This window comes from Haliotis asinina, chromosome 9 (assembly GCF_037392515.1).
Source record: "Haliotis asinina isolate JCU_RB_2024 chromosome 9, JCU_Hal_asi_v2, whole genome shotgun sequence".
Lineage (NCBI taxonomy): Eukaryota > Metazoa > Mollusca > Gastropoda > Lepetellida > Haliotidae > Haliotis > Haliotis asinina.
Genome location: NC_090288.1, coordinates 4,701,954 through 4,714,312, shown reverse-complemented (window position 1 = coordinate 4,714,312; position 12,359 = coordinate 4,701,954). Strand labels below are relative to the sequence as shown.

At 39.2% G+C, this 12,359-nt stretch overlaps 1 protein-coding gene across 9 annotated transcripts in view; it reads right to left on the bottom strand.

Moving 5' to 3' along the window:
• LOC137296025 (endosome/lysosome-associated apoptosis and autophagy regulator family member 2-like) overlaps nucleotides 1–12,359 on the bottom strand; it is a 65,270-nt gene that overhangs the window by 16,701 nt on the left and 36,210 nt on the right. For 7 of the 9 annotated variants that reach the window (XM_067827663.1, XM_067827661.1, XM_067827656.1 and 4 more), the window contains 11 exons: nucleotides 11,280–11,497; nucleotides 10,707–10,771; nucleotides 10,198–10,392; nucleotides 9,021–9,239; nucleotides 8,552–8,684; nucleotides 5,781–5,822; nucleotides 4,479–4,579; nucleotides 3,495–3,583; nucleotides 3,176–3,215; nucleotides 1,840–2,082; nucleotides 1,234–1,303 (listed from right to left, as the gene is read on the bottom strand). In XM_067827663.1, coding sequence (XP_067683764.1) covers nucleotides 1,234–1,303; nucleotides 1,840–2,082; nucleotides 3,176–3,215; nucleotides 3,495–3,583; nucleotides 4,479–4,579; nucleotides 5,781–5,822; nucleotides 8,552–8,684; nucleotides 9,021–9,239; nucleotides 10,198–10,392; nucleotides 10,707–10,771; nucleotides 11,280–11,497 — 1,415 coding nt within the window. The remainder of the gene's footprint in view (nucleotides 1–1,233; nucleotides 1,304–1,839; nucleotides 2,083–3,175; nucleotides 3,216–3,494; nucleotides 3,584–4,478; nucleotides 4,580–5,780; nucleotides 5,823–8,551; nucleotides 8,685–9,020; nucleotides 9,240–10,197; nucleotides 10,393–10,706; nucleotides 10,772–11,279; nucleotides 11,498–12,359) is intronic. The other 2 variants (XM_067827660.1, XM_067827662.1) reach the window with 1 other exon arrangement.

Here is a 12,359-nt window from a genome sequence, read left to right as displayed (position 1 = left end):
AAGCATTGCTCCTCATCAGCAATCCATGAAACAGTGTCGACTGACTGGCCCGTGGGGACACAGATCGAGACCTAGACCATCTATCCCTGGGTCTGCCATGGAGAGATCTGCCCCTGCGATCCATCCATCTAGATGGTGAGCGTTGACATCGGTGTCGGCATCGCCGTTGCTCTCTGAAGCGCTGAGTGATGTTGGATCAAGGGTGCCTCCATCTGAGCAGCAGTCTCTAACGCTGTTACTGGAATCTCCGCCGAAGGTTGATTACCCGATGAAGAAGCTGGAGACCGCGACATCTTCCTAAACTTCTGAGTCTTCCTTTTTCTTACTACTGCCAAGTACGCCTTGATTTTTTTAATCAACAGGCCCGAGCACGCTGCACACCGTTGTAGAAGGGAGCAGGATCCAACAGCACAGTCCTGGCAAAAAGGGTGCGGGTCCTGCCGGACTTCAAACCTCTACAAACCTCACAAAACTGACGTGTCATGCACAACAGCTGTAAAAAATCGAAATAACAAAACGATAAAAAGGGTGGAAGACAAAACACCCGTTATAAAGAAATGGACTGTTCCACACACGTTTGCAATAGACAAGCGAAATCACTGTCATTTCGAAGAAGGCACAGCAAAATTAGCCTAACAGCAACACTAAGTAACACAAATCCTAACCCTAGTGGACATAATATCTGTAGAAAAAGTCCACCAGCCAATAGAAAACCAATCCGTATAAAAATATGGAGGTAACATTAAAAAAAGAGACACGACGACATGCCTCACACGAGGTAGCCGACAAGTGTACAAAAAACGTAAAATATACGTTAAAATCCACACTAAGATTGAAAAGTATACAAACCACACTCAAAATCCCTGAAACAGTGAAAGGAATAAGTGTAAAGGCGAAATAAGTTGAAACTTTATTAGATCTGGAAAAAATTTTCTGCAATCCAACACGTCTAGATCAAACGACGCTTGAAGTATAAGTGAAGTTTTTCGTGGAGTCAGCATGCATGCGCAGTGGGGAGATCCAAATACTTCCGTATCCTGACTGTCGTAGATTGTGAGGTAGCCATTCAAGATTGAATGCAATTCAACTCCGTCAAATCTCCTATTAAGCGAAGCTTGAGGTATTATATGCCATAGACCTGTGGTAAGGTAAGTAAAAAATTTGGATATATCTGTTATATGCTCGTGACAAAATAGTACATAGTAGATTCAGATATATCAGCGATATACTCACAGCAAATGGCATGGTTGTACATTTCTGCTTCATCTGTTTTGGCTTGTGGGATTCACTCAGCAAGCAATGTCTGCACATAACAGAGTTCATCTCAGAACAGCTCATTGTTGACTTTCAAACAGGATCACTTAAGCAAATAAATGACCAATAAAACATGATATTTTCTTCAAGATTTTGTATTTCATAAGCTTTGATTTTTTTTATTTGACATAATGCTTTACACAATCTGCTTCACTGATAATTAGCAGCACAAATACCTTACATACCTTACCCTACATAAGCAAAGCACCTTTTCCCAATACACAAAGACTGTTCACATCATGAAATTGGAACTTGTGGAAAAATTTTTTGTTCTAATTTTTGATATGTGTAAAAATCCAATAACACATGTTCTTGAACATTGTAACATTACAGTCCAACCACTAACTGAAACTAAGCAGTGAAGCCTCTATACTATAACTGTCCTAACATTGAAGAAATAAGCCTTGTGATTCAAATGTGGGATCTTTTCACCGACATCTGGGGCAGATGGGGCTGAATATCATTCTCAGTTTAGGTAAAGGTACTCCCTTATTGTATCAAACATATTTCTAGCTGCAGACTTACTTTGGAGGATAGTAATGGATGGTCTGTTCCCCCCGAATACATTCCCCATTGATCACTTCATAGTCTTCGTCCCGACAGATGGGGCAAGCATGCTGACTCTTCCACACAAAATGGAAGGTGCAGCCATCGCAGGTGCCGTCAGAACATTTAGGGGGCAGGTCAATGACGCCTTGCAGGTCCTGCTTCACATCACATCTCAGACTGATGATGGTGGTGCGGCCTTCGGGGCAGGCAGGGGTTGACCTGGCAAAAAAGGGAGACAATCAGAGTCTGGATGTTCTTATACTACAAGAAGAATACTGGGCAATAACATCTGGTTCACCCTGCAATCTAAAGAAGTATTAAACAATATTCCAGCTGAACTAATAAACAAAGTTACTGACCACCTGATTATTTCACATGGCTATGCTCAAAGTGTCATGAGAGCCAAGAGATTTGGTTAAGACTGGGCTTCAGCCCATGCTTGTCATAAGAGGTAACTATTGGGATAAGATGGTCAGGTTCACGGACTTGATTGACACACTGCTGATCACTGGATTGTCTGGTTCAGACTCAATTAATTTACAGGTGCCACAATGTAGCTTGATTACTGCTGAGTGTTGAGTTAAACAACAAACAAACAACAATGTGTCAAGACATATTCCCAATGGGAATAAGCAAGAATTTGGTGGTCCTTTACTATTTTTGAGCAGCATATGATGGTGCTTGGAAACTCAACAATTCACAAAGCTCCATCCATTACGTCAGTATGTACAAATAGCACCGATTACTGGTGACTGTTTCTAATCTGGAATCACCACAAAGTCACAGAGTCAGTTGTTTCAAATTAACCTAATGGCAATAAAGACAGGGTTCAACAATAAGCTATCAAAAGTTAAGTGGCCAGTCGTATTGAATGTTGTGTCAATGCTCCAGTCATCTATATTCTGGCTACATGACAGAGGTCTGTAAATAACTGAGTCAACCCTAAAGCTGGCATTATATGTAACATTGCTTGTCACCAGGCTAGATCAACATGACCACAGGATCCACAAAGTCTGTACATAAGATAAGCATGGTTACTGGAGACAAGCTCCAATCGTGAATCCCCATATGATATCAGGTCTTCAGATTGAAGCATATGATATCAGGTCTTCAGATTGAAGGATATAACTTAAGTTGCCCTGTCTGGCTGCAGTTCAGAGGCCAGCACAGAGTGATCTTAGGGCTAAGACCATCTTAAGTCAATAATGGTTATTGTAGTGCTAAGATCACTTTGGTGAATTTTGCCCAGACCAGTACACCCACCTCACATCAAACATCATTTCAGCTAATTAACATTTTCTAATCTACTTACTGTTCAGACTTGTAGTGAAAATGAATATCCCTTTCTAATTCTGAAAAACAAGCAAGAAAAGTCATGAACAACTGAATTTATTTCAAAACAATAAAAATATCTGACTATATACAAAATAGCCTTATATCGTGTTCTCTCAGTTTCCACACAATATCTACCAGTTTGTTTGATTTGTAGCCTTATTCTTACAAGTTCTAATTTCATGAAATAACATGCTTTGACTTGCCACAAACTTGAAGCTTTCAATTTACTTAGACCATTTTCAACACTATAACCTGAAGAAATAATGAAAAGAGTGAACTGTGTCAAGCTCACTGACCTTCAGGTGTCGCAAGGAAACCCTCCTCCTTGAAAAGGTCTGCCATGCTGCTGTCGTTGGACACAATCTTCACCAGGTGGTCCCCAAGACTGAAACCATGACAGTGTGGGTGATCATCAATAAGTCAGTGAGTGAGTATGATTTAATGCCGCTTTTAGCAATATTCCAGCCACATCATGGTGGGGGACAAAAGGAATGGGCTTCACACATTGCACCCATGTGGGGAATCAAACCCAGGTCTTTGGCGTGATGAGCTAATGCTTCAATGCTTTAACTACCAGGTTACACCCCTTCTTCTCACAGCCAGAACAAGAAACCTGTCCATGAAATGGAAACATACTCATGCATGGATCTCTTACAAGGGATCGTATTAAGGAAACGACACCCATCTGCACCTGTGCAACCTTCAGTAATAGCCATGTTGCACCGAAAAAAGGGTCCCACTCAGAAGACATCATTTCTTACTAGTTCATCCAAATTAACAAATTAACATGAATTTTGAGACAGTTCTGCCAAATATCACATAACTTTGTCACTTCAAACTAGTAAATGTATGCAATAATCCCTATCAACAATTTTATTGAAGAAATGATGCAATCTTGCTGAGGTGAATGCTGAGTTCAATAGTATTACAGACATATCACCCTGGTGAAATTAGAATCTTGTGTAGACCATGAAATCTATTAACTGAAAAAACAATGGCAATCCATCCAATTGATACACGATGATACAAGGTAAGCCAAGTCTAAGAGTACTATTTTGGTTGGGTATAACATAAAGCAGCCAGGGTTGTGAAATGGATATGTCCCAAAATACAGGAAACAGTAAATGTTGAAGTGAGAATATATCTACTCAGTTAACTTCCTTTTGTCATTATTTGGCCAAATGTCTAACAACTTGTACAGTACACCCACTGCCTATGCCAGAAAGGTCAACACAATGTCTGTCAGTATCCCACTGAGGATTGTGTCTATCCCAACTCACCTGACAGGCTGGGTGGAGACAACAGGAGCATCTGTATCCCTCTGGGGTACCAGGGTGGACCGACAAACCATACCCTGAACATCAGTTGGCAGTCCATAATTCTGAAACCACAGCATCATAGAGTTAAAACACTGCAGGATGATCAAGTCCAGGTTGAAGATGGTAGCTGAGATGAACCATTCATGTTCTCTCATTGTTTTGTATTTCTGACACTGCAAACTTCAGAAAGTTTCATCATCAGCTTAAGTTGAATCATGGCCAAACTACTATACTCCATTCGGCTGAAAAGCAGATCAATGAATCGCAATCTAACTCAATAAATAATAAATAGAAAATACTAAATGAAATGCCGATCAATCAAAACATCATTCTATCACTATTAACTTTTGCACAAATTTTGTTAAAACTGAAAAAAGTTGTTTAGCAAACTATTATTAAAATATTGACACAGTACACTGTTTGTAATGAGGAAAGAGTGCAGCGAAAGAGACAGCCAGGTATGAGTGAGTTTTACGCCACTTCTAGCAATATTTCAGCATCATCATAGCAAGGGACACCAGAAATGGACAAATTGTACCCATGTGGGGAACTGAACGCAGGTCTTTGTCATGATGAGCAAATGCTTTAACCGTACACTATGGCTACCCCACTGCCATCACAGGACAAAGAAAGGCATATAGGTCAACACTGGGGCTAAAAACAAAAAAATCCCAAGGTGCAATTCTGACCCTCTATCTGTTAAAAGAAACTGGCTATTGTAATGACTGCATCGTAACGCATGGCAACACATCATCCAGCTACCACTACCTGTGTTGATGGCAACTGTTCCATACACAAGAAAGCCATGTTAAAGAGATTCCATACAATGTGCAGAAAAACAACAATGGTTTGGTCAATAAAAAGGGTGTGAAGATATCAATATATGACCTAAACATATTTGATGAAACAATTTTTAGATTACATCAACCCTGGCCAAAAGACAACATCCCATAAAGTAAAAGTTCTCTTCCAAGTAGATGACAAAAAAATCAATGGCAGAAAGTTTGACATAGAAAGAATTGTGAAAGGTACTTAACAACGACAGAATGAGAAAACATTTCTCTGTACATACAGCAGGGAACATTCAGGAGAAAATATATATATTTGAATACTAATGAAAAAACAACACTTTGATGAGCATCTATTATCCAAGTACCCAAACACCATATACATCATGCAGTGAAGATAGCTCAAGACAAGCCAGCAGCTACCCACAGCTCCATCAATAGGAGCAGAGAACAATGAAGTAAAAATTTAACATACTCCACCATGGCTCAAAATTTCTATGTCTTCAGATTTCTTGACCTGTGGGTTTAAATTTCGTCAATATTTTAAAACACCTTACATGTGTCCCTCAAATGATTTTGATAGTATTTACAAGCAGCTTTACTTAACATTTTAGCAATATTTGACAATATTACCAACTTACACGTCTGTCAGTACAATTATTGCCAAAAGACAACAGAAACTTACACATGCCCCTCAATAAAATCTTTGTCAATATTTGAAAGCACCTTACATTTTTCCAAGAGTGAATACTTACTCAGAACTTGAAAGTGAAAGAGTTAAGTTTTATGCCATTTTAAGCACTATTCCAGGATGGCTGGGAACAAGAGACAGTACTTGAAGCCTACTTAACATGATTAGACTGATACAGTAGTACAGATATTCTAAATCATTTGTAGAATCATCACATGACACTTGAACAAAAATCAAAACAGACTACACAAACATCAAAATACAACAGTGTTATGAAATCTGTTTGTTCCCAGAATGTTGGTATGTTATGGTTGCTGAACTAATCTGCTGTTGTTACTAGTACGCATGTCGAATGAATGTACAATTTACATGTAGGGGTTAGTCATGGATGGTACTTGTACTAATAAGGTGTGGTGTCTTCTCTTACTATCTGCTTGATACTGAAAGGAAAACTTTCCATGGCGATATGGCATTTGGTATCAAATGCAGGATGGTTGAGAGAATATCCAAATTTAGTCAAAAGATCATCTTTTGTGTTGACAGCTGCGGAGCAGTCTGGTGTTCAGCTTTATCATCTACCTTTGAGGTGGACATTGTAGTGACCAATGACTAAACTTTGACCAACTCTTCTGTTTGCAATAAGCCCTACATTAGCAGTTGTGATACAATGGAGTAACACTATGATGACCCCACTCACTCACCCCAGGGTGAGTTGTGTTTACACATTTATTCCAATACGCCATCATGAAATATCTAAATACACTATGAGCTCTCCCTCACTTTCTGAATTTTGCTCATGCTGGGTTAGGAGATGCAACCACAATTCTCCATTGTCTTCAACTTAGCATGCTTCACCTACCTAAAATTCTGGGAAGATGCCATAAAATTCCAGGAAGATGCCATAAAATCTCTATTTCCTTCTGCTTACAGTGATGCATAATCACAACAATAAATGAAAGACGATGATGGAAATTTGATGCATGTTTGTTCACCTGATGAAAGAGCAAGAGTACATTGTGTACTCTTACAGAAGATGACATCCTTAAAAATTCTACCGTTCAAATACTACAATCTACAAACGTTCTAGAATCTGTACCTAATGAAAGAAAGTAATCTAAAAAATATTGTTACATTCAACCACTTTCTCAATGGTACTTTCCTAATGTTGGCATTGATATTTTCTGGTAATTACAGCTACTCTAAGGACAATTTCTCCTTACATGACCACCTATCCACCTGCTACAACATCCGTCATACATATACCCTGGCAGACCATCACATTATCTACACCAACACACACCTCCATATCATACATCATGTAGGATACAAATACATAGTTTCCTATGTAAATGCTCAAGAAAACCAGGAAATACTGGTACTAACGATTTCCGAACAAGTAGTAGGGTAGATCTACAGTGAATGTTTGAAAGGAATTCACCTACTCTTAAGGTTCTGGGTTCTTGCAGATACCAAAGAAATCATCTCTAAATGGATGAAAATAATCATAATCCCTCTTGGGGAAACTGCCATTATTAAATCTCTGCTCACCTCCAAACATAATTATCTCTTGCTTACTTTGCCCAACCCATATTGAATCTTTCTTGAAACAAACACTACTCTATTCATTCTTCAGAAATATTCAATCTGAACTTGTCATATTTGTGTGTGATTCAAATACTGTCACAGATACTGCTTTCGACCTCCAACCATTAATGGCTAAATTCCTTGTGTATAACTGTCAGCGTCAGGGGCTAAAACCACAGTTTGTTGGTTTTAAGAAAGTGTGTGAACTGAGGCATTCTATTGAGAAAATAAGTTTCTGAGACAGAAATATACTCTACAAATTTTACATGAAGTGATCATTCTGTCACCCACTGTTCAGTTAGTCCAGCTTAAGTATAAGTGCCAAGTAAACACACAGTAACAGCTAGCAGTTCATGTTTCTACTCACAGCAGTATGAGTATGAATGTGAGTGTCAATAAGTTTCTTTTCCTTGTATGTTTTCTTTTTTCAAGAAAATATCACATTGTCTACCAGTAAGATTTCACATCTTACAAATGAGAGTCAACCAATTACACTGTAGATGATCCTGAAACAAGGAACACTGATTTTTTTTTACAATAAAAACATTGAAATTGAACTGAAAAAGATTTTAACAAACATAAAACAATACACTGCACATATAATATCCATTGTAGGATACTGATGATGCGGGTAAGAATTCAAATGTTTTATAATGTTAACAGTGCTTCTACAAACATCTCACACGGTGCAACATGTGTCAAACATAATGTAAACATGCAGAAACCAGGACAGATTTGCCACACAGACAGAGTCTGGTAACTATGGCAAGTTGAGACTACATCACAAAATACTTACACTACTACTTACTCTTCCAAAGTAATGCATTTCATAGGTTCATTAGTATGATACATTCTCTTTGAACTGTCATTCAAGACTATAAAGGTCTGAAAGTTCTATTTTCAAATGAACTTCCAATTGCCAGCTTGTATTTTATCTTGATCAAAGAAAGCATCTGAATTCTTGTGCTCACCGGCTGATCAGTGACATTGTTGTAGCAGGTTGGGAGTTGTGTCCCCTTGTTACCACACAAGCTGATGTTGAAGCCATGGTAGTACTGGGTGCCGCTGGACGTAAACAACTTGTTGCCAACCACAAACTGGATGCTGGAAACAAACACAGAATAAATAAATCACTATCACTAACTCAATCAGTATACGCTAATCATCTTCAAGACTTCAAGAATTTGGTGCTAAATTTGTACACCTTGCAGGCAGTGAACACGTAAAAAAGAACAACCATTTTTAATACAGTAGATACCATCAATCATCATAATGATTGGGAGTTTGTGTATGTCACAAATAGTGATGATCTGGTTGGCCAAATTGGTGCTTCATCACACATTCTAGTGAAATGTTCAACATCTTATAGTACACAAATGCAGTAGTCATTCACTGATACACATCATGAACTAATAATACAATGGCAACTTTAACACTCACCTGTCAAGGCCGGTGAAGTCGTACACCTTGCCATCTCTTGCTGTATACTTGCAGTCTGTTTTACACACTTTGCCTCCTTCAGCTTTCAGGCCTGATCCACACACCTTGCAGGCCTGCTTCCCCCAGGCATCACTGCTGGACACCACAGTGTTGGGGGGGCATGCCTTGCAGGATGTTGTGCTCGTGTCGATGTACTGCCCATCAGGGCATGGAATACACCTGGAACACAATCATTATTTGATTAAGCCCCAAGTTCCACCAGCAGTCTGTTAATCATGATCTGCATGATGTTAACTTCCTGACTGCACAGTCAAACAATAAGTGCTATCAACACAGGAACTATATCCTGGGATATCCTATTGCACTGCTACTGGAGGTTCAAGTACCAAGGACTTAACCATGTTTGCATGGTTCTCACATGAATCCTGGTTTACACATACACAAGTGCACAGTGCTACAGAAAACGTTTTGAGTAGAGATCTGTATTTATTCATATGCTAAGCATCAGTGTGGGATATTGTTAACTTCCTGTTGTAGTCAGCTGGTTCTCTTGTGGAGTGAGTGAGTGAGTATAGTTGGAGTCATCTTTTACAATATTCCAGCAATAACACATCAGAAATGGGCTTCACACACTATACACATGTGGCATTGAGTGAAAGTCTATCCACGCTTGATACGATATAGCATCTTATATGGCACTCCCCAATCAGTATGATAAAGAAAGGTTATGAGTCAGTGAACAGAAATGCTGCCTGGAACAGTAGCAGTAATATCATGGGCAGTCAGCAAATTCAAAAGGAAGGCCTGAAGTCATGCTATTAGGAGATATTTACTGCAGGCAATAATCATCAGGGTGTGTGTGACTATATGACACATGAATCTACTCATAGGATTCTGGCATACCAAAGGGAAGTAACTCATGACTGGACATTCGAACACCACCTATCATTGGGCAAACTGTTCCTTCCATCAGCAGGACATCATGTCACAATCAGTACTTGAACCTCACCAAACAACTCTCATGTTATTTCATTGGTGTCTCTCATTGTTGAAATTATACAAGAGTGAGTGCAGAAATGGGGACTACAGATTTAATATTGTCAAACACATAATAAAACATCAGTCACAAACTTATTCCAATCCTGAAACCAAGGAGTATGATGTATCCAAGACCTACGTGTCTTTAGCAGTTCCTCTTGGACAAGGTTTACACTCAGAAGCTCCACCAGAGATGGTGTTAGTGACCTTGATAGAGTATATCTTGGCGATGTTGTTGAGGTACTCCTCTGGCTTGGCCTCCGGCAGGTTCTCCCAGTCGTACGGTTGGAAGGCCCAGGTGGCTATCAGAGACCTGTTGCTGCGCACATTGTACCTGCAGCAGCCAAACATAACACACTACAAACCTGATAGAATGCCATGTGCCTTAAAAAACACTTTCCTATACTTAAAATGTACCTTAATCTCGCTATTGTTGGTCAAATGATTCACATACACAAAACTTAGAAATCTTCACACTGCATGTGAGAGTTGAAAGACCGTGAATATATATAAAGTGGCTTTAGAAATGATGGATTTAAGCATGCATGCCAGAAATCTGAATCAAACTAGACTGAGTGTCAGAAATAAGAATTATATGTATAAGTGTGCCCTTGGGTTTGCTTAATTTCCATGGAAATGTGGACTTACACATATTCATTTTTTTCATAACTTCCCTTCCACGATTTTGCTACTGAATTCTTCCCATTATCATCCTGAAAAAGATCGTAAATGTTAACAATGGTTATAAAGAACAGGAAGATAAATGTTAAAACTTCAAAACAGTATTTTGAGCTTCAAAAAACCTTTACATTTTACATGCTTCAAAGTACTTCAGATTGGACCTGTTTTCACAAAGCAGTTTTAACACCATGACCCCAGTGGGTGCTAATGTGCAAAGCGATCTCAGTGCCAAGGTGATCAAAACTCTCATACATAAACACAGACTAATACAACTGTCAGAGCACTAAGCAGACCTTAACTCTCATACATTAACATGGACTAACGACTGTCGTAGAGATAAGGTGAGCATAACATCCATACCATAACAGAGAGTTACGACTTTTGTAGCTAAGGTTTTGTATCAAGGGCTGTAAGGGGAGACATGTTCATCGTATAATGTTAACAGTATGGGGGCATTCGAGCACTGTAGTGTTGAGATCAATTTGTGGAACAAGCTTCTAGCTTTTGGAGGAGACTTAACCTTCATCTCTGTTCACTTACTGTCAAGAAAACCAGCTCACAGTCCCCTGTACAGTTCATTTCGAACCTGAAGGAGATGTGTCCAACAATGTCTGCTTTGCCATTGACAACATTGGCATGGCCTCTGAAGCCGGGGATGTGCATGGTGAGGATGAGGAAGACATCCTTGTCATGGCTGAAGTGGGTACGGATGTGGTCACTAGACAATAACCACCCTGCTTGTGGGGAACAGGTTTCAGCTGTAAAAGAATATCACTCTTAGTACTGACACTTGTAGTATGTTGTCTAAAGTAAATGGCTGTTGTTTTTACACTCTGCAACATTCCAGCTAACTGCAGAATAAAAATTCCCCATGCTGATGTACTGACATGAGCAAAGATCCTTGACATGGAGACACAAGGAAGTACAATCAACCAGGTATTACACCATTCTCACCATTCTCCCATAAGGGGTTATTGATTGAGTGACAGAGTGAGTGACTTAAGATTTAGAGTTACATTGGCAATATTTCAGCCATATCATGACTAATACTAGCTCTAAATGCAGAATACATACAGACAATATGGTCACTGATTGCACAATTTATCACTGTAACTTAATGTACCAGTCACACTTTGAACCTGTCCTAAAGTTCCAGACAGTCATAACATGAATCAGTGGATAATATAAAACATTTAAGTAAAATGACATGTGAAATTCCGGGTTAGAATTCATCTTTCGTAACCAATGATTGTTGTAAGATGTGGCTAACTGGGCTGGGTGGTCCGACTCGCTGACTGGGTTGAGACTTGTCACTGTATCTCAGTTGAGCAGATGGATGCTAATGCTGTTGAATCTTGTTCTGCTCCAGACCACTGCGATATAGCTGGAATATTGCTGAGTGATCCATTAAACTAAACTCACTCACTCACTTAAAGCCAGATGACCCTGTCATATCATAAAACTTGAAAATCGTGGGTACCTAACATTCAAATACTACAGGAGAAAACCCTGTGTTGTTAAACAAACAGATCACAAAAGCAAAACACAATAATGAAATCCAGTTGTGAACGGTTTCCTAACATGTTTCAACAGCAACAGTCAAACGTATGATTAAGAAGG